The 22342-nt window shown below is 44.8% G+C and overlaps 1 protein-coding gene across 1 annotated transcript in view; it reads left to right on the top strand.

The window, feature by feature from the left end:
* CDH26 (cadherin 26) overlaps positions 1–21860 on the top strand; it is a 98036-nt gene extending 76176 nt beyond the window's left edge. Inside the window, exons 14-20 of the mRNA XM_073683025.1 lie at positions 7818–7874; positions 9955–10023; positions 10107–10160; positions 11099–11161; positions 12516–12557; positions 13244–13327; positions 16147–21860. Coding sequence (XP_073539126.1) covers positions 7818–7874; positions 9955–10023; positions 10107–10160; positions 11099–11161; positions 12516–12557; positions 13244–13327; positions 16147–16335 — 558 coding nt within the window. The 3' untranslated portion in view covers positions 16336–21860. The remainder of the gene's footprint in view (positions 1–7817; positions 7875–9954; positions 10024–10106; positions 10161–11098; positions 11162–12515; positions 12558–13243; positions 13328–16146) is intronic.
* Positions 21861–22342: the final 482 nt, after the last annotated feature.

Genomic DNA, 22342 nt, shown 5'->3' with positions numbered 1-22342 from the left:
GAGGTAGGGAGCCTAAGCTGACCCTAAGCTGGGGCCCTGACTAATCCCTCAACCTGGAGGTACTGTTAAAGGTACAGAGGTCCAGGCCGCCAGCGTAACCCCTACCTCCTGAGGATCCCTGCACCTAAGTAATCTAGTCCTGAGAAGGACCCCGATCACAACAAAAGAGGACAAGTAATAATATGCCCACACACAGTACTTAGACGAACGAGACAGTACAAGGGAAAAACCAAAACCACCTTGCATACAAAAACTACACAGCTACAACAGAGGGAACTCCAACGGGAAAGGAGATAAATGATAAAGCGAGGAAGGGAAAAAACACTCCAAATACACTTATCTCAGAAACTCCAAATACAACGATCCGCTCTGTAAGTCTGTGTGAAATGCTTTCACCGACACTTCCCAAACAGACCAGCAGGCATATGAAGGAGTCTCATTACAGCAACATTGATTGCAGCTGGGCGAGGCTGGACCTCGTCTAGCACAGAGAGAGAGAGAATTAACTCCCTCACTGCCGAAAACACCAAGCACCAAAAAGTCAGCTGCGAGAAGTCAGGCTGTGTAATCGTGACGATCTTCGTGGCAACACACCCGTGACAGTACCCCCCCTTCTACGAGGGGCCTCCGGACCCTCAGGGCCAGGTTTATCCGGGTGAGTCGTGTGGAAGGCCCAAACTAATCGGTCTGCGTTAATATCCGACGCAGGAACCCACATCCTCTCCTCAGGACCATACCCTTTCCAATGAACCAGGTACTGAAGGGACCGGCGATTAAAACGTGAATCGATGACCCTTGATACCTGGAACTCCAAGTTACCATTGACCACCACTGGAGGGGGAGGTAAAGGTGACGGTACCACCGGCGCCACATACCTCTTAAGCAACGATCTGTGGAACACGTTGTGAATTTTAAACGTAGGGGGGAGGTCAAGACGGAATGCCACCCGATTAATAATAGAACTGATTCTGTACGGCCCGATGAACCTGGGACCCAGTTTCCAGGAGGGAACCTTAAGTTTAATATTCCTGGTAGACAACCATACCCGATCGTTCACACTTAGGTCCGGACCAGACACTCTCCTCCTATCAGCCATACGTTTGTATCGGTTCCCCATAGTATTCAGATTCTTCAGCACCCCTCTCCATACTGAAGCGAGTGATGAGGAAAATCGTTCCTCCTCAGGAACCCCCGAAGAGCCCCCCCTACTGAAAGTACAAAACTGGGGGTGAAAACCATATGCCCCAAAAAACGTGGACTTACCAGTGGACTCGCTCCGCCTATTATTAAGAGCAAACTCTGCCAGAGGTAAGAAAGAAGCCCAGTCCTCCTGGTTCTCTGACACAAAACACCGGAGATATGTCTCCAAGCTCTGGTTCATACGTTCCGTCTGACCATTGGTCTGACCATTGGTCTGAGGGTGAAAAGCCGATGAAAATGACAAATGCATCCCCCGCCGTGCACAAAACGCCTTCCAGAACTTGGACACAAACTGAGACCCCCGATCAGACACCACATCGGAAGCCTCACAATCTCCCCAATGAACACCTGTGCAAGAGTTTTAGCATTAGGGAGAGCCGGAAGAGCGATAAAATGTGCCATCTTGCTGAACCTGTCCACTACAAAGAGTATGACCGTTTTACCTGAAGACGGAGGGAGGTCCGTAATAAAGTCCATAGACAGATGAGTCCAAGGACGCTCCGGGATCTTCAAAGGTAAGAGGGCCCCAGACGGATGGGTATGTGAGGTCTTAGAGCGCGCACAAACCCCACAGGACGCGACAAAAGTTACCACCTCCTTATGTAAGTTAGGCCACCAAAACCGACGCGAGAGGAGATCCACAGTTGCTTTACTCCCCGGGTGTCCTGCCAAAACTGAGTTATGGTGTGCCTCGATCACCTTTTGTCGCAACTGATCTGGAACAAACAGTCTCCCCGGAGGTCCAACAGGGGCGTCCCCCTGAGCCTCCAATACCTCCTCCTCCAGCTCAGAGCATACTGCCGAAACCACCACCCCCTCCTGAAGGATAGGAATCGGGTCGTCCGTATTCCCGGCCCCAGGGAAACTACGAGATAAGGCATCCGCCTTTACATTTTTTGACCCAGGACGATATGTAACGACAAAATTAAACCTGGTAAAAAAACAATGACCACCTAGCTTGTCTGGGATTCAGACGTTTCGCGGACTCCAGATATAGCAGGTTCTTGTGATCGGTGATGACGGTGACCGGATGGACTGCCCCCTCCAAAAAATGGCGCCACTCCTCAAAAGCTAACTTAATGGCCAAGAGTTCCCTATTGCCGACATCGTAATTCCTCTCAGCGGACGACAATTTTTTAGAGAAAAAGGCGCACGGATGCCACTTACCAGGGGACGAACCTTGTGACAATACTGCACCCACCCCTACCTCGGAAGCGTCTACCTCTACAATGAATGGCTGTGACGCATCAGGTTGAATGAGTATGGGTGCCGAGGCAAAACATTTTTTCAAGGAGGAGAATGCTTGACAAGCCTTGTCAGACCACCTAGAAAAATCCGTCCCCTTTTTAGTCATGTCTGTGAGAGGCTTAACCATGGACGAGAAATTACGAATGAACTTCCGGTAATAATTAGCAAACCCCAGGAAACGTTGTAGTGCCTTAAGATTCTCTGGCCGATCCCACTCAAGAACTGCCCGCACTTTCCCAGGGTCCATACGAAAACCGGACGCTGAAACCAGGAAGCCTAAAAACTGGAGTTCCTGTACGGCGAACACACACTTTTCCCATTTGGCATACAGTTTATTATCCCGCAAGATCTGTAACACCTGCCTAACGTGCTCCTGATGAGACACCAGATCCGGCGAGTAAATTAAGATATCATCCAGATATATGACAACAAACTGTCCCACCAGGCGGCGAAAAATGTCATTAACAAAGTGTTGGAACACCGCCGGGGCATTAGTCAGACCGAATGGCATGACAAGGTTCTCATAATGCCCCTCCGGAGTGTTAAACGCCGTCTTCCACTCATCCCCCTCCTTCATCCTAATCAGATTGTACGCCCCCCTGAGATCCAACTTGGAGAACCATTTGGCGCCCACGATCTGATTAAAGAGATCGGGAATAAGTGGGAGTGGATACGGATCTCGGACCGTAATCCGATTAAGTTCACGGAAATCCAGGCAAGGGCGTAGGCCTCCATCTTTCTTCTTAACAAAGAAGAACCCCGCAGCCACCGGTGAAGATGAAGGTCTAATATGCCCCTTAGCCAGACTTTCTGAAATATAATCCTTCATGGCCTGCCTCTCAGGACCAGAAAGGTTATACAACCTAGCTTTAGGTAACTTGGCCTCAGGGAGCAGTTTTACAGAACAGTCATACTCGCGATGAGGAGGTAGTTCCTGACACCCTTTCTCCGAGAATACATCCTCAAAGTCCGCCAGAAATGGAGGTAAGACCCAAGGAGTAACCGCACCGATGACCGTGTTCATGCAGTTTATATTACAGAATTTACTCCATTGGCTTATCTCTCTGGTTTGCCAATTAATAACAGGGTTATGCTTAGTTAACCAAGGAAGGCCCAACACTATAGGAGCGGGAAGACCCTCCATCACGTAGCAAGACAACAGTTCTTTATGTATCGCCCCCACTTGAAGTTTTACGTCATGCACAGCTTGCAAAAAACTTCCCTGACCGAGAGGCCTGGCATCGATCGAGAATATGGGGATGGGTTTAGCCAACTCACTCAATCGCATACCTTGAACCCGGGCAAACCGAGCATCAACCAGATTAGCCCCGGCCCCACTATCCAGAAGAACAGATATCCTCTCAGTTCTCGTACCCACCACCACCTCCGCCGGTACGAGAAACTGAGACGAACCTAGGGACGAAATACCTACTCCCAGATTGCCGTCCACCACACAACCTGGGATCAACAGTTTTCCGACGACTCTTCACTCTGCAAGGGACGGGATGGACACCCCCCAATAAAATGTCCCTTTCTCCCGCAGAAGAAACACCTTCCTGTCTTATGGCGCACCACCGGTCCCCTCCCCCGAAAAGATGTCCCTCCTAATTGCATAGGCTCCTCTGGACTGACCAGGGGAACCACCATATGAGGGGACCTTGTAGGAGGTGGAGTCATCACAGGGGGTCGAGTTATCCCGCACCTCTCCCGAAGCCGTCTGTCAACGCGAATAGCTAGGGCCATAGCGGCTTCCAGTGACGCGGGAGAGTCATACTGTGCCAACACATCCTGTAATTTGTCGGATAAACCTTGACAAAACTGGCTCCTAAGAGCCGGGTCATTCCACTGGGTGTCCGTGGCCCACCTACGGAACTCCGAACAGAATTCCTCCGCCGGACGATCTCCCTGCTGGATCCTACGTAACTTAGACTCAGCAAGGGAGATCCGATCTGGGTCATCATATACGAGTCCCAGAGCAGCGAAAAACCTATCCACTGACTGGAGTGCCGGGGAGCCCGGGGGAAGAGAGAACGCCCAAGATTGTGGGTCCCCTTGTAGGAGCGAGATGACAATTCCCACCCTTTGTTCTTCACTCCCCGATGACCGAGGCCGCAGCCGAAAGTACAATTTGCATGCCTCCCGGAAAACAAAAAACTTGTCCCGCCCCCCAGTGAACCTGTCAGGGAGAGCTACTTTAGGTTCTGGTCCGGCTTGCTCCAGAGGATTCAAAACCTTGGACCTAACGTCCGCCAGCTCCATGGACAAACTCTGCAACTGCCGAGCTAGACCGGCTACTGGATCCATGGTAGCTGGAGAAAAACTAAGTGGGTCGGTGAAAATGTCACGCTGTCTCTGTATACTGGAGGTAGGGAGCCTAAGCTGACCCTAAGCTGGGGCCCTGACTAATCCCTCAACCTGGAGGTACTGTTAAAGGTACAGAGGTCCAGGCCGCCAGCGTAACCCCTACCTCCTGAGGATCCCTGCACCTAAGTAATCTAGTCCTGAGAAGGACCCCGATCACAACAAAAGAGGACAAGTAATAATATGCCCACACACAGTACTTAGACGAACGAGACAGTACAAGGGAAAAACCAAAACCACCTTGCATACAAAAACTACACAACTACAACAGAGGGAACTCCAACGGCAAAGGAGATAAATGATAAAGCGAGGAAGGGAAAAAACACTCCAAATACACTTCTCAGAAACTCCAAATACAACGATCCGCTCTGTAAGTCTGTGTGAAATGCTTTCACCGACACTTCCCAAACAGACCAGCAGGCATATGAAGGAGTCTCATTACAGCAACATTGATTGCAGCTGGGCGAGGCTGGACCTCGTCTAGCACAGAGAGAGAGAGAATTAACTCCCTCACTGCCGAAAACACCAAGCACCAAAAAGTCAGCTGCGAGAAGTCAGGCTGTGTAATCGTGACGATCTTCGTGGCGACACACCCGTGACACTGCCGTGGGAGCAGTGAGACTGTGGCGGGCCCTGCCGTGGGAGCAGTGAGACTGTGGCGGGCCCTGCCGTGGGAGCAGTGAGACTGTGGCGGGCCCTGCCGTGGGAGCAGTGAGACTGTGGCGGGCCCTGCCGTGGGAGCAGTGAGACTGTGGCGGGCCCCGCCGTGGGAGCAGTGAGACTGTGGCGGGCCCCGCCGTGGGAGCAGTGAGACTGTGGCGGGCCCCGCCGTGGGAGCAGTGAGACTGTGGCGGGCCCCGCCGTGGGAGCAGTGAGACTGTGGCGGGCCCCGCCGTGGGAGCAGTGAGACTGTGGAGGGCTCCGCCGTGGGAGCAGTGAGACTGTGGAGGGCTCCGCCGTGGGAGCAGTGAGACTGTGGAGGGCTCCGCCGTGGGAGCAGTGAGACTGTGGAGGGCCCCGCCGTGGGAGCAGTGAGACTGTGGAGGGCCCCGCAGTGAGACTGTGGAGGGCCCCGCATTGGGAGCAGTGAGACTGTGGATCTCAGACAGAGGAAGTTTTTATGGTGAATTGATTGAAAGAGTTTAGAAGAAGTCTGTTTTCTGAGTATAATAATGTTACAAGATTTCTGGCTTTGGGTCTTTCATCCAGAGATCTATACTGATCATCACTAGAAATTAATGTTTTCCCCTAAAATTAGAAGAATTGGCTTCTGCCTCTTCGTTGTATTTTTTGGCATCAGGATTGCAACAGAATAGACTATACTCAGTGCTCTTATTTCTTACCTTACCAGCTGTGTAGCTGTGCTATTGCAATCAATGAAGTCTCTCAAATAATAATTGCATTTCAGCATGGCCTTGAAGGTTGTTTCATACAGTCCTACTAGAGGTCAGCTGCTTTCACTGACAAGCTGGATGTGCCATAAACATGAGAGATGGGTGTCCACCTAACTGGCCTTTAGAGTGGCCTTTCACGCTCAAATTTGAGTTCTAGAAAGAGACATGCTGGATGTTCTCAAAATCAAGATGAGACTAGTAAATAGTTGGGAAGACGGGAACTCTTTTTATGTTTCAGTAGAGCAGGGAAATATTACATTTTGGGCAATTTTGGTGGGGTCGGGATAAAGTGGACTGGCTCCGACAATATATAATAAATAGTGATGAGAGAGTATGTTTTGTTAACCCTTTCGCTGAGTATGCGCGGGCGAGCACCGAGTAGTTACAGCTGCTCGGTGATATGGTTGAATCGCTCCCGTGGGCATGATTTGCAACTGTGTTTGACAGTTTTAATACATGTGAGGAATGTCTATTTCTTACACATTCCTCACATGTAATAAAGCTGTCAAAGTCGCAAATCATTCACACGGGAGCGATTCAAACATAACACTGAGCAGCTGTAACTACTCGGTGCTCGCCCGAGCATACTTGGCGAAAGGGTTAACAAAACGTAGTCACTCATAACTAATAATAAATAATGTAGTATGTGCTGTAAATGTTTTCATAAGAATTTGGGAAAGTTATGAAATGTCCTATAAATGTCTGTCCTGTTCCTGATCTAAGGATCTTGGCTTTTAGTTGATATGAATCTGTGCTGCACTTTATGTACACGCTCAGTAGTGAGGCCGGGCTGTGGAGTTAGTCTGAGTCGGAACTCAGGGAAATTGAGGAATCTGAGTCAGTGGTTTGGCTTACTGACTCCACAACCCTGATTATGCAGGCCCCAAATGTTGGAAAAGAAACCACAAAGTATAAAATGTGACTAATCTGATAAGATATTGTATTGTGATAATGTGACCACTCGGTGGCGCTGCGTTTTCTTGTCACCACCAGGTGGCATATAGCTAACATATTGCAGGCCCTGATTCACTAACACAGGCCATTTGGATTTTTAATCCAAGTCTAATAAAATAACAGTGCAGTAACATTACTTGTACCAGGCATCGAAGGTGTATGCATGGGATTCTCAAATATTCAGGAATAAATGGTCAAAATTATATAATTAATGCAGGAGACTTAACTAGCTAAATGCATCAGAATTTAGATGCAATTTTCTCCCAAAAAATCTTTTATGACTTGCACACTATTTATTATGTTTTTTAGACCCTTTCTGTGCTGAGTCCCACAAGAGGGAGTGGTTCAGGGGTGCTTTCGGTGGTAGAACTGTAGTACCATAATTGCATTTGTATGACTGTGTAGCAGAACAGCAGCAGGACTCCCTCCCTTCTCCGATCTACTATTCCCAAATGTTGCGGAAGATCAGGCCCATTGTAATTCTTCTGGTTTACAATTTTTTTTTTTTCTAGAACTTCATTAGTATAAATGGAAATGTGTCCTATTTATAATATATAATAATCAAAAGCATAATTAATTTAATTAAATATAATTATTAAATAAAAATAATACTTAAATAATATAATAATGATTAATGCTATATTCTTTTTATACTATCAGGCATCCCCGGCTGTTCTCTTGGCTAATGGAAATGGTAATATGGATCTTGGCGTAAAGGTAACATTATGCCAATTTTGTAAATGTTATGGCCCCAATTCATCAAAGCAATTTAGCAAAATTCTGGGGCAAATCTCTTTTGAATAAAGTCGCAAAAATGTTGCTCTTTTTGGCTTTTTCAATCCAGTTTCTCGCAACGCTGCCTAAATGGGTGGATCTGGGGTGGAGACGCAGCGGAGGCATGAAACCAGAGCTTGTCTAATTCATGATGAGCTGTGGCATTGTCTACACCAAAAATCTCACTCCAGTCGTTAAGACGCTTCTAATTCATTAAGAGGCGTGCTCCTCTTACTGAATAAGGAGCGTCTGACTTCAACTCGTCCCCTCATCAAGACCGGCGAGGATATCACTGGTCTTAATAAATTGGGGTCTCATGTTTTTGACCTCATGTTCAGGTGTATGGGCACAGTCCTGCACCATTCTCTGCTACATATTGTAGTATTTTCCATATCACATAGAGCATGCCATGACGTTTTTTCCTGATAACTCTGTATGCCTCTGTATGAGATCCGAGACCTTCATAGGTGCAGTAAAGACCCCATACTCATTTATGGGAGTACTATTTTGGACAGGGATGTGCTATTGCCTTGTACGAGACCTTACTAGGAGCGCCGCATATTGGAATCATGACTTGCTGTATACCATATATTAGAGTGTGTTCACACCTGTCAGTTCTTTAAGTACAAGCTTAGCATTAGCATTAGTGTACACTGAACGAGCAAAGCTGGAGGGTAAAGCATGGTTGAGGGAAAGTTTTAAATGGGTTGTGGCTACTGTAAAAACGAGGAACTTTGCAATTTACATCCTATTAAAATTTTTCTTTGTTCTCAACAACGTAGGGATTTTTTTCACTTTATTCTTTACTGCTCATTGACAAGGTTACTGGACACTTCTGCAGTCTGAGAGGTTAATAGCAAACAACCCAGTTGCATGTCAAAAAGATTGTGAAGCACTGCACAAAATTAGTGCAGTGGATGGAAGAACCAACTCAAAATACTGATATGAAAACAGGAGGAATCAGAGTATAAAGATAAAAACTTCCATAATGTTTGTCAATAGTTAAAAAAGATAGTGTATAAAGACAGCCTTAAGACCTCAAAACCACAAATTATTATATATAGGGTATATAGCAAATGCTTAAAGGTAAGAGAAACCCAAACCCAAGTACAGTCAGTGTGCTGTCAAGAACAAAGGACATGTTTGAACACGGTAATCACTCATAGTCTATAGCTGGGGAGGGTTGGTCTTACCAGGGTGGCAGAGAAGGCTCAGGTTGACAGGCAGAATGGATAACGTCAGCCCCGACGTGCGTTTCACTACATTCCCTTGATAAAACAACAACTAAATATGTGAAACGTGCTTTGGGACTGCCATTATCCATCTTGCCTTTCAGCCTGAGCCTTCTCTGCTACCCTGGTAAGACCAACCCTCCCCAGCTATAGACTATGAGTGATTACCCTGTTCAAACATGTCCTTTGTGCTTGACGGCATACTGACTGTACTTGGGTTTCTTTTACCTAACAGCACTTGCTATATACCTTTTTATATATAATCATTTGTGGTTTTGATGTCTTAAGGCTGACATGTTGTTCATCTGTCTTTATACACTATCTTTTTTAACTATTGACTAATAAACATTATACATTTTTAATCTTTAAACTCTGCTTCTTCCTGTTTTTCATATCCGTCTATGAGAGGTGGCCGGTCTCTCAGGCAAGGAGTGCGCATTTGCAAGGTGTTTGGTATATAGCTTGTAAGCGCAGCTCTGAAGCTGGCCAGATTGCTTCTCTGAAGCATAGTTTTGACCAGTGGCTACCGTGCCACTAATCTGAATTGTCAGTCTTCAGGAGCGCACCGTTCACTGGCTAGCAGGAAGCAGGGGAGACCTGAACATAGATGATCACACAATTAATATTATACTTTGGGCGAGGCTTGAAGTGGATTTACCTTAATTGAGTAGTGATCAAAAGCTGCCGAACATATAAGCAGGCAAGCGAGCATTACCCATAGAAATACCCTGTACTGCCTATCACTTTAGACAACCACACATCTGCTTCAACATTATGCTCCTTAATTGCAGGATAAAGAAGCAGTTGGACGAACCCTTTCGAGCACACTACAGAGGCCTCAGTATTCCTCCTGGGAAACAGTGAGTGTCTGGCATATTGGTGTTTTACCACTTCACAAGTCATAGACCACACTTATAACAAATGTCACACTTTCTTGCATTAGGATGGAGTTGGGCGATCCCCCATAGCACGGACACCTCATCAGTCCTGGAAAGCGGTGAGTGTGACCTGGCATCAGCAAATAGCTAGCTTGTGCGCTGTGCCTCCAAATAATAACATTTGCATATGATCATGTTCTCTTGTATGGCATTTTACTTGTTTGTGCTTCAGAGCTGCTGATCCTGCTTTTATGGGAAGCTGCAGCATAGTTTTCTAACGTCTAATCAATGATTAGCTATTTTATTCAACACATACTGTATGCTGCATATAAATATACACAATCACTTCCCTGGCCTCTTGTCTTCCTTCTTCCAGTGAAGGAAAATTCTATGTTTTACTATGCCCCCCTGCTGAAATCCAAGTCATGGTTAATACTGTAGAAAATGAGAGAGCCTTATATACTGCTCTGGTAGCTCCTGCTCGCAATTTTGCGACTTCCGCTGACATCATGTCGACAGAGCAGCGACTTCTCTTTCGCTCTGCTTTGTTGACGGGTTGTAACTGCCAATGTGATGCTGATTGACAGCCGGCTCCCTCCTGCCTAACTGCGGGGAAACAGCTGTCAATCAGCATGATGTTAGCAGTCACACCCCGTTGGCAGAGCAGTTTGGAAGAAGATGATTCACTCTGTTGACGTGAAGCAGCTTAATCACTTGCATAGGGTAAAGCTGGCAGGTAGTTGCCTCTCTCTGTTAACAAATACCTGCCTGTTTTTAGGCCCATAGTAGAAAAAAAAATAGTCTTGGACAACCCCTGTAAGTAAATTTTTTACATCTGTAGCCCAGAGCAGCATTCACAATTCTACTGGTTACTATTACTACAGTCAAATAGCTAAATGTTTTTTTTCAGTCATATGATGAGGTACAACACCCTTACCAATCTGATAATGATGACCCATCTTGAAGATAAATCATCAAGATTATATGACTGGATAGCCTCTTTAAGTAAATAAGATGAATTATACATTGGGAAACATGTTTGCTTTTTTATTACCAGGATGGTGCTGGACTCTTACAATCTGGCTCTAAGCGCACAGGGCCAAATCCGACCTGGGCACAGGTAAGCCTCCAGTAATGACTGGTGGATATTAACGGGTGAATGACATCTTTAGCAATTCTCCAATATGGACGGCTTACCCATAAGCATAAAGTATTTAAAAGGAGGAGTGATCTTAAATGACTGACTACCCCCTTTGTAGATCTAGTCTCTTGCGTGATATAATGGACCCATAAAAGATACATAAGGTGCAGCAAATTTTATGATGTAATTAAAGGGGACAGGTGCCTGTTCTGTGTAGCTGCATAGTCATGTGCCACCATCTCTGATGGACTCACTCTGCCTTTAAAGACAATCTGTCACCAGGTTTATCTTTCCCAATTTGAGGGCAGCGTAAAATAGACTCAGAAACCGTAATTCCTGCGCTGGGTCACTTACTGGGCTCCTTGCTGTAGTTTTGATGACTCGCGTTCTTCTGCAGCTCTGCTAGTCTTCACATTGAAGAGCTCTTATAGTCCCATCTCCACTACTGATAATTATAGGGGTTGTCCACTACTATTAATAATTAGCCAATCTATTTTTATGTTGAAAATAAGTTTCTTTATAAATACCTTGTGCTGCTGTTACTGCGTGTGAGCGGCGCGATCACTGGCCACTCACAGGCATCACGTGACCCCCGGCTGCAGCCGGTGCTGACATCCGCTAACGTCACGTCAAGTTCTGGATGCAGCTGGGGGTGACTCACTACTGCGTTCCACTGGTGGCTGCTGGGTTGTGGGTGGGGTTACCCCGCGCGTCACACCCAGCATCCACCACGTGCTCTCCCTCTCCCCATTCATTGGGAAAGCACGCGGTGGATGCTATGTGTGACGCGCAGGGTAACACCGCCCACAGTCCAGTATCCACCGCGGGGACCGCGTCACTGATGTCACGCCTCACTTGACGTGACGTCAGCGGGGAGTCACGTGATGCCTGTGAGCGGCCAGTGATAGCGCCGCTCACAGGCAGTGACAGCAACGCAAGATATTTACAAAGACACTTCTTTTCATCATAAAAATAGATTGGCCAATTATTAATAGTAGTGTACAGCCCCTTTAACCGCTTTCTGTCTACACTGCGCATTGACAGAAGAAAGCTGCCATTTAGTGGTGGGGTGCAGGGATAACAGAGCTCATTAATCTCAAGGACTACATAACAAGAGATAATCACTAAGAAGACTAGCAGAGCTGCAGCAGATGCAGCATTATTTTATCAAAACTATAGTACGAAGCCCAGTAAATGACGCTGCATTGAAATTATGGTTTCTGCTTGTACTTTATGCTGTGCTCAGATTCTCTTTAAGTATTTATTCATAGTCTGGTTTGATGTGAAATCTGTTTGCATTGTACAATATTTAACCTTTTATCTTCCATTGTAGGGAAACCAAACCATGCAGAGCCAAAATGGCACGTGGCATCAGGTAGTCATTTCTTGCTTTCATACATTCCCTATGTGTTGTAGATGAGAACATCAGTCACATAAAGTACTAAACTATAGAGACTGCCACCTAGATGCATAATGTCTGCGCAATGGCTTGAATGTCCTTTAGAGATGCACAGTTCTGGTATCCTGTAAGTGCCGTTCTGGCAAAGTGCAAATAAGTTGGTGTTCATTGCCAAAAGCATGCAGTGAGATGATAGAAACAATCTTCTAACAGCATAATTTATTTAATTCTGCAAGCATGTCTGCTTAGTAACATGGCACAAAAAAGCACCATAACTGTAATGTGTGAATATGGCCTATCACATCTATACAAAAAGGTGAAAAAGGATGATCTGCAGAAAGTGACATAAGACATGTACACATTTTTTGGTATTTGTGATCGAGCTGATAAAATGCAAATTTCTCCTGTTACAACAAGCCAATGCTGAGCTTCACTGTATGAAACTGCAATGTATTGTATGCAATTCCTTTTTTGACCACTAGATGTCCTCACAGTAAAGGAAATGAACATTGCCAATACCTAAAGCATCTAAGTGCCTTGTACTATAACAATCTTTGAACTATAGACAGGTAGAACGTAATCACTTCTGTATTTACCTTCCATGTCCTGATTGGTTGTAAAATCCTAGTACGTTTGTTACTAATGAATTGTTTCAATTCTAGAATGCCAAATATGTAAGAAGTGGATCCATTAAAAACAGATACGACAATGTGTTTGTAGAGAAAATTGGAGACATGCTCAGTCAGGTAAGCAAAAATCTGGGTAACTGTTATATAAGGATGTACTGGATCCATTGAAGCAAGTGTGATGTAAAGGAGATTCCCTCAATAGATTATAGCATATTGCTTGTATGTTGGAATGCCATAGTATTAGGATTGGTGAGGGTTTGACTTTTGGAAACCCAGTGATACAAAAAGAAAAGAACTAAGGTCTGTTATTACTCTTTTTCTGTATAGTCCACTGTGCAGGGGACTGCAACAATGCTGCATTTAAGGCAGTGGACAACCCTTTATTAATGGCCCCATGGTACAGCATAAATGGAAAGAAAAACTCTATACTCACCTCTGATCTCAGTGCTGTGCCCCCTGCCAGTCATCTGGTATAAACACGTCCTGTGATTGCTGCAGCCCCTGATCGGCTGCAGCCTTCACTATTCAGCTACAGCAGAAGAACAGTGTTTCTTTCTCTTCTTTTTCCAATTTTCACACTGACAAGCCATTCATAAAACCTATGGACAGCTGCATTTTTTTTTCTGCTGTGATGTGGCAATGATTAAAAGCCTTAAAAACTACATCTCTGGTGTGGCTTTATAGTATGAGCAAGGAAGTGGTGTTTCCCAAAAAAGGACACATCCTTTAAGAGTCGGGATTGGAAGTGTGTACTGTGTCTCCATACAAGAGGTTGATCATTAGAAGTTCTCCATTATACTTGGGAAAGTTTTACATATTAAGAAAAATGTGGATTTCTCTGGAATAAGGCATCGGATCGCTAATATCAAGGTATCCTTTTAGTCAGCTTCCTATGACCTGCGTGCCCATATAGACAACTAGGATCCTTCTGAAAGATTCCCTTTAAGGGTGTAAATTGTCGCAGACCTCACACAGCTCCGCTCCTTACGATGCATAGGACTTTTGGTGCGCACCATCAACTGGGGGCATACAGATCAGAAAGGCTACAAGTTGTTAAAAGTTAATCTGCTATAATAAGCAGTTTACTGCGTCTCCGAATATTACAGCTGCAGGAACCGGATTTGATGGCTCCAGACAGTAACTTTTTTGCTACGCGGCATTTTTGCTAGCTCTGCACATAATTACACCTTCCACAGCCCGGAGATTGTTCATTGGTAACGGAGCCAAGTTACGTCCGGCTTATATAAACCTAACACCCTTCCAGCAATGGATTCGTTTAGATCATTACACCTATGGGTACGCCCACCATCGCCCTCAGTAACAATGGGAAAAGCTAATAACATGCCCAATTAGCAGACACATTAAGTGTTAAGTACGACTATCATGAGTCATGACTACTGGATTACGTCCAAGTGCGGAGGAATGCACACCTTGCACAGCTGGTGACTGTAATAAAACCCATCAAAGCAGTTGTCATGCTGTGCTAACCGGACACGCTTACGCCTCCTAGTATAAGGCACATGCGTGTCGCAGCATGCCGCGATCTGCCACCGCTTGTCAGTTCCAGCCCAGGTTCTTGATCGGAGAGGTCAGCTCTGCAGCACATAATACAAGCTGAAATCTGATGATGTTCGGGATTTTTCCCATTTTTGGTATCAAGATAGGATCAGAATTTTTTAGCTCATTTGGTTTCTAGTAAGATGGAGAATAGAGAGGTAAATCTGGAAATGGAAGTGATCAGACATGGGGAGTATGAATATGAAAAATTCTAGCCTATAATTTTTGCAGATCTACTTTTTAATTTTGGAGGCTCTAAAAGTAATGAGAAAAATCGTTACAAAAGGTGGATGCCGTCTGTGGGGCAAATGCACATGGGACATTATCACCCATTACAATAGAAAACGTGGCTTAAGAGTTGTCAATCATTGGCGACAATATTTTTTTTTTCTCAAAGGTATGCGTTTTTTGGACTAAACATAAGTTTTGTAATTGGGTTTCTGTGACGTTAGTCACTACTCACGGACGGTTCCTCCATGTTAAAAAATAGGGATTCATTTAGGGAAAGCTGTTTGAACCCAACACACACCATAAATCAATGTTTGTCTTACCTCATAGAATCCCACATTAACCTCATGTTAGAAATTTAAAACTACACATTCCCTTTTAACTTGGTAGGCTCAGTCCACTGGCTCTACCTATATTGCCCCATTTTAAATGGGTTGTCTCTTACAGACCCCCTACATCACAGCTTCACGCTTGCCAGGGGAACAGTGCGCTCTTAAAGACTGTCAGTCTGGACTGGTGACATGGCTGCATTGCTAGTCCAAACTGTGCGCTCTCCGCTGTGACTGGCAAACGCAGCTTTGCCTCTGCAGCACTGGAGGAGTGCAGAACAGCGGAGGAGCGCTTGCAAACCGTATAGCATACCATGCAAGTGCACACTTCTTGCCTAGAGACAGGCCACCTCTGAGGTGGCTGGTAACTTTGGCAACAAGCCGTAAACTGCAGAAATAAAAATTCCTCCGTTTTTGAGAATGGGGAGGATAAGGGGTAAATTGCAAAGTTTCTTTTTTTAACAAGCGCTTTGCAATATTACCTCTATAATGGTTCTCTTTTAACAATCCCTACTTGAAGAAGGATCTCTTTACAATAAACTGATAACCCTAGAATCAGCCTGTTTGGATCCCAGTGATCAGCTGTAATCTGTGGATGAACCTGAGCGCAAGTGTTCAATTTCTCTACGGCGCCACCACAGGGGAAAATTAAGTAGTGCACAGCACCAATGCAAATCAATGGGTTGTCTGTGAATTGTCAGACAAGACAGGTCCTGTACAGAAAAATACTTTATGGCTGAGAGATGCGGATTCCAAACAAGAGACCCCAACTCCATTAATGCACAACCCCTTTAATAACTGTACCTCTTTTTTACTTTCCAGCGACTTCAGGGCATTGATGGCGAAGATGAAATAAGCACTTACAAGCCGCGCACATATGCCTATGAGGGGGAGCTGGAGCGGATTGAGTCAATGGACTCTTTCACCTTCCCAGACAACGCCATGGACTTCCACTTCTTGGATGATTTTGACCCCAAGTTTTCCAAACTGGAAGAGATCTGCAAGAAGTAACGCTGCGCCGTGTGGACCGTGGACTGTTTCCACTCTGCCTGCTATTGCACTGAGCAATCCTGGGGAATGTATCTGAAAAGGATCTCACAAAGGCTTATTTAGCGAGAGGTTGAGGGGAATGAATTATCGCTTTGCTGCAGACGCTTTATTATACGCTATGTATTGTACTATTTTCTTTTTAGCACAGAAACTGACAACGGGGATGAATGGGGAGATGACAGTCCCTGGCCACTAAGTGATAGACCGCTGAGATTGACTGCTGAGAACATCTCTGGACAGGCTGCTGGGATGATTGCATAGGCAGGAGCTTTGGAAATACAATGCTCCGGCTCATTTCTGGACAAGATAGACTGATTGCTTAAATAGTGTAAATGACTGGAAGATGGCTGATGAGGAGCCCCTGGAATGAACAGCCAGACAAGACTGCTGCTGAAATAGCTTGCATTTACTTCAAGAACTGGTAAGAGAAAAGCATGACTGTGCTTAAGGGGGCACTCCGGCCAGAAGAATTTAGGATTTATCCACTGGTTCAGTAATGAATGCTAGATTGCTAGTGTTCGGACCACTGCTGCCCCTTCCGATCTCCCAGCTACAAGACCACGATTAGGAGGGGTTTTAATTCCGCGTCGGTCAAGCAAATGTTCTGCCGCTCTATTCAAAGTCTATGGTATTGATGGAAACAGCGGAGTATAGTATTCTGCTCTTTTTACCAGCCTTATTAACTTTAAATGGACCACACGACTGATCTAACATTTTCCCCCGTCCGAAGAATAAATGATAAATGCTTCTGGATGGAATACCCTTTTAAAGGGGACCTGTCACTTGTAGAAATCCTTGAGTTCCCCTGATTCTACAGCTCTTTTCCATTTTTCACTGCATCACTCTATTGCAGAGATATTCACATTTGTTTTTTGTGGAGCACAGTATGGGAAATCTCTGTTTGTAGGTCAACTGGGCGTTTCTTCAGTCTTCTCCGGTGACATGCGCTTTCACTCCTCCAATGTCCATCACAGCTTATTTTTATCAGGTATTTAACTCAATTTTTTTGAGCAAGTGGCAGGTCCTCTTTAACTCAGGGAGGTATGAAAAGAGGCCATATGTGTATGCAGTCCAGGGCTAAGGCTCTTTGTATGAAATCTAAGTAGCAGCGTGGATACAATATAATATATATAAATTAAAATGTGTTTTTAAATAAGCTGATATGTCTGTAGCAGAATGTAGATGGTCACAACTGGTCAGCTCTCCTGTGTTTCAGTAAATACTTACATTTCAGAGGCATAACAATTCTGGAGCATCTTTTTTAAAATTCTGCATTGTGCTTTTCCTCCTTTTTATTCTTCATGAAAATGTATGTATAGATTGATAACTGAGTGTTACTATTCCTCCTGGTCAATAGGGTGTATCCATACACAGTCTGATATTGTCAGCACAGATTGGATGGCACAGACCCTTTGACACATGAGTGTAACCATTTCCCTTGTCTATCTATTCATAATTTACAGGAGGAATTATAGAGGAGCAGCACTAAGCAGGGATCGAAGAGAAGATGTTGCAGCATTTGTATACTATGGGGAATGTACGTATTCACTAAGACAGATGGGTCAGGATTGCTGATGGATCCTCTAAGAGAGCGGCTCGGGGAGACTGGCATGGCATTGCTGGGTGTCACTGCTATAACCCAATCCTTGAAATAGAATTCAAATGTCTGCTGGAAAAATACTAAGAGCGTCTGATTCTTCCAGCCTGGCAGGATCTGCTTCACATATTCAGCAGTTTACTTAATGGAATTTGTACAGAAGGATTGGGATAGGAGCTTACTTCCGTCTTTCTAGGATTTTAAATGGCTTTGCTGTATATAATGTACTTCTGAGGAAGAAGAGGGTGAACAGAACCGTCCAATATACAAACAGAACTGTATCTACCTCCTCGTCACACGCAGTAGCTAGTGATCGCTCAATAGTAATAGATGGAATTTCCTTTCCGTAACCCAAAGCCTTAAAGAAACTCTATCACTAGGTTTTTGCTACCTGATCTGAGAGCAGCATAATGCAGAGACAGAGACCCCGATTCCAGCAATGTGTCACTTACTGGGTTGCTTGCTGTAGTTTTCATAAAATCACTGTTTTATCAGCAGGAGATTATCACTAGAGGGCTAGTAAACCTGCAGCCATGTAGCCCTCCTAATTCATGAGGTTTGCATAGCCCTGCCCCCACCACTGATTGGCAGCTTTCTGTATACACTGTGCATAGGCAGAAAGCTGCCAATAAGTGGTGTTGGAGGGGTTACACAGAGCTCATCACTGAGAGGACTAACAGAACTGTGTTTTTTTTTTCCCCCCAAAACTACAGCACGAAGCCTAGTAAGTGACATATTGCTGGAATCAGAATCTCTGCCCCTACTTTATGCTGTTCTCTGAGGGGACAGCAAAAACCTAGTGACAGATTTCCATTTTAAAGTGAATCCCCACATTTTAACATCAGATCCAATAACCAGATTTGATTAATGTTTTACGTTTATAGGAGCTGTCCAGTCATATGATATACATGAGTTATCCTTAGAATAGGTCATCAATATCAAATTGGTGGGGGTTCGATGACTGGCACCCACTCCAATCAGCTGTTATTGGCTTCGGCGGCAGCGACAGATGAACAAGAGAATAGGAGCTGATCTTCAGTACCCAGCAGCAGCCGCTACACATTGAGAGTGACTGCGTAGTGCAATCCCATTGAATGTTTATATATACCTGCTGCCTGCGCTTATAACAGCTGATAGGAGGGAGTGCTTTGAGTCGGACCCCCACCAACATGGAATTGATGACCTAATTCTATGAATAAGTTATTAATACCTAGTGATCAGACAGCCCCTTTTAAATGATAAAATTGTGTCTGCCTGCCATTAGAGGGATCACACTACCTACAGGTTTATTATATAAGGCTTCATTTACATCTGCATCTCAGCTTCCTTCAAAGAAGCCAGAAAAACAGCGTCAGGGTCTTTTTCAATTTTGAAGAAATGATGGACCCTGATATAGTCAATGTGCGCTGTCAGGCTCCCATCATGTAAAAGATACTTTGCAAATATGAGTTATTTTCTGTTTTTATGATTGAACAAAAAAATTTAATTGATTCTGAGGATGTGAACATATCCCAAACCGACTACCGCTGACTCCTAGGCTCCCTCTTGTGGCTGCAGTCAACCAGAATTGTCACTTGTCTACGTCTGTGCAGTGGATCTAGTGCTCTGTGTCAGCACAGATGAGATCCACCTAACGTAAAGATATATTAGGAAATCTGTCCAGAATTTTGGGCTTATTTTAGATCAAACCACAAAATATTATACAATGGATTCACTTAAAGAAAGTTTATTTTTATTTAGCTTTTTTGATACAAATAAAGCTTAACTAGTGTATAAGGTAACGCAACTTTCTAATCTACTTTGCGTTCTAACATCAAACTTTTTATTTAAGTCTCTCCTTGCTGTCGATGAATAAGATGGCTCCAATTTACATCTAGAGACTTAAAGGGAACCAATCAGATCCCCCTGACTGCTCCCAACCATTAATGTAGCAGTATACAGGGGGATTTCTCTCAATCTGACTGTCTTTCATGTTGTACACTCGCTGCAGTGTCTGAAAAATGAACAAATAGTGAGGAATTGGAACATAGTTATCAGAAAGTTGCAGAATTTTCAATGATGAAATTATTAAAGGGGTTGTGCGGTACTTTAGATTACACCCCCATGTATCCCCCCAGGTCCCTAAGACTTTTTGTAAATACCTCCTGTTGCTGTTATTACCTGTGAGCGGCGCGATCGGTGGCCGGTTGTGGGCGGGGTTGCTCCCCCACGTCACACTCTGCATCCACCGCACGCTTTCCCAATGAATGGGGAGTGGCAGAGCGCGTGGTGGATGACGGGTGTGACACGGGGGGTAACCCCGTCCACAGCCTGGCATCCACCTGGAACCAGGAAGATTGTGAGCCCCGGCTGCTGCCAGCACTTGTCGTGACATCAGCGAATGTCAGAGCCGGCTGCAGCCGGGGGTCACGTGATGCCTGTGAGAGGCCACCGATAGCACCGCTCACAGGCATTATCAACAGCAGAAGGTATTTACAAAAAGTCTTAGGGGCCCCAGGGGGATACATGTGGGTGTAATCTAAAGTACCACACAACCCCTTTAAGCTTGAAATAAAACCAGGAACCTTCACCTTTACAAAATTGATGACTTCTCTTTTGTATAGGCATATCGGTTTGCTGGTGGTCCAAACCTTTGCACCCAAGCCGATCTACTGATTGAAGTGAATGAAACTGAGATTCTGTGCTACAGTGCTAGATACAGACAGGAGTTAAAGTATTGAGCCGTGTCCCGTAAATAACGAGGTTGACACTTCAAAAGCTTGATCAGTGGGGGTGCTGAGAATCAGACCCCCATACTTACCAATTTTTACAATCGTGCCAAATCATAACAAAAAGTGGTTGGTTTGGGTGTGATTCTGGGGACGGGATTTAAATGCCATTTTGCATTTAAGATATTAAGTATGGACCACCACAACTATAGTATTCATGTCCTATTTTAAAGGGGCTGTCCATATTTATGACATAGCCTTAAGATCGGTCATCTGACACCTGGCACTCCATTGATCAATGTTAAGATATTAAGTATGGACCACCACAACAATAGTATTCATGTCCTATTTTAAAGGGGCTGTCCATATTTATGACATAGCCTTAAGATCGGTCATCTGACACCTGGCACTCCATTGATCAATGTTAAGATATTAAGTATGGACCACCACAACTATAGTATTCATGTCCTATTTTAAAGGGGCTGTCCATATTTATGACATAGCCTTAAGATCGGTCATCTGACACCTGGCACTCCATTGATCAATGTTAAGATATTAAGTATGGACCACCACAACTATAGTATTCATGTCCTATTTTAAAGGGGCTGTCCATATTTATGACATAGCCTTAAGATCGGTCATCTGACACCTGGCACTCCATTGATCAATGTTATTACCCTCCGTAGTGGGATGTGCACAGTGTACAGGGCTGGAACACCACTGCTCCATGCGCTGTGAACTGGTGATCAGCTCCTATTGAAGAGACTAGGAGCTGATCCCTAATATCTGGACCCCCTGATGTTTATTACATACTTATCCTAACGATAAATCATCATTAATAAAGCAGTGGACACCCCCCTTAAGGATAGCCCATCAGTTTTGTAGAGCTGGACAAATCTGCCCTAAAAGTGCCAAACTCCTGTAACCGTGAATAACTTTTGGAAAAAGTGCTCGGATCTCCGGGCCTTATAAGTAGCATCGGGGAAGGCTGGTGTCTCGTAGATTTGACTGTAGACTTTTACAACTTTTTAATATTTTTTTTTTACAGCTTTGTACAAATTTAAATCTAATATTTTGCTTTGTGTAAACATTGTGAGCGGTTCCATATTTTGGTTCTTTCTTTTATAAAAAAAAGAAAAATAAAACTTTAATATAATGTGGGGTTCATCAACCCGATCCTATGTCTGTCTATGTGATAACTTTGGTGTGTGTCTATAGGTCAAAATTTGGAAGTCGTCTTACTAGGATGCTATAAGTTATAAAAAGGGCGTTCAACAACTTTGGTAAAATAGATGTGTAGCACCCTGAGGACTCGGCTGCTACAGGGGTATTACACCTCAAGCCAGAGGTGTGGTATTCCACTCCCGGGTAAGGATGGAGTGTGGAACTGAGCTCAGATAGCTGCATACACTACATACATCCCATTTCCGGGGGACAGATCGACGGTACTCCCACCAATATATGTGCAGGTACGATAGTGTCTGTCCCTGGCTGGAGTGGGAGGGGGTTGGAACATCCCAGTAGTGTAGGGGCAGATAGGGGGAGCAGTCTGGGTAAGCTAGGAGCGCATTGGGTGCTGGTCACCTGAGCTCACACATAGAGGGAGTATATAAGGTGGGCACCATCTTAGGACAGGGTCAGTCAGTCAGTCTTTTGTAGAGTG

This window comes from Phyllobates terribilis, unplaced genomic scaffold (genome assembly GCF_046119375.1).
Source record: "Phyllobates terribilis strain yellow unplaced genomic scaffold, ASM4611937v1 Scaffold_5__5_contigs__length_657084704, whole genome shotgun sequence".
Taxonomy (NCBI): Eukaryota; Metazoa; Chordata; class Amphibia; order Anura; family Dendrobatidae; genus Phyllobates; species Phyllobates terribilis.
This window is presented reverse-complemented; position numbering and strand designations above follow the sequence as displayed.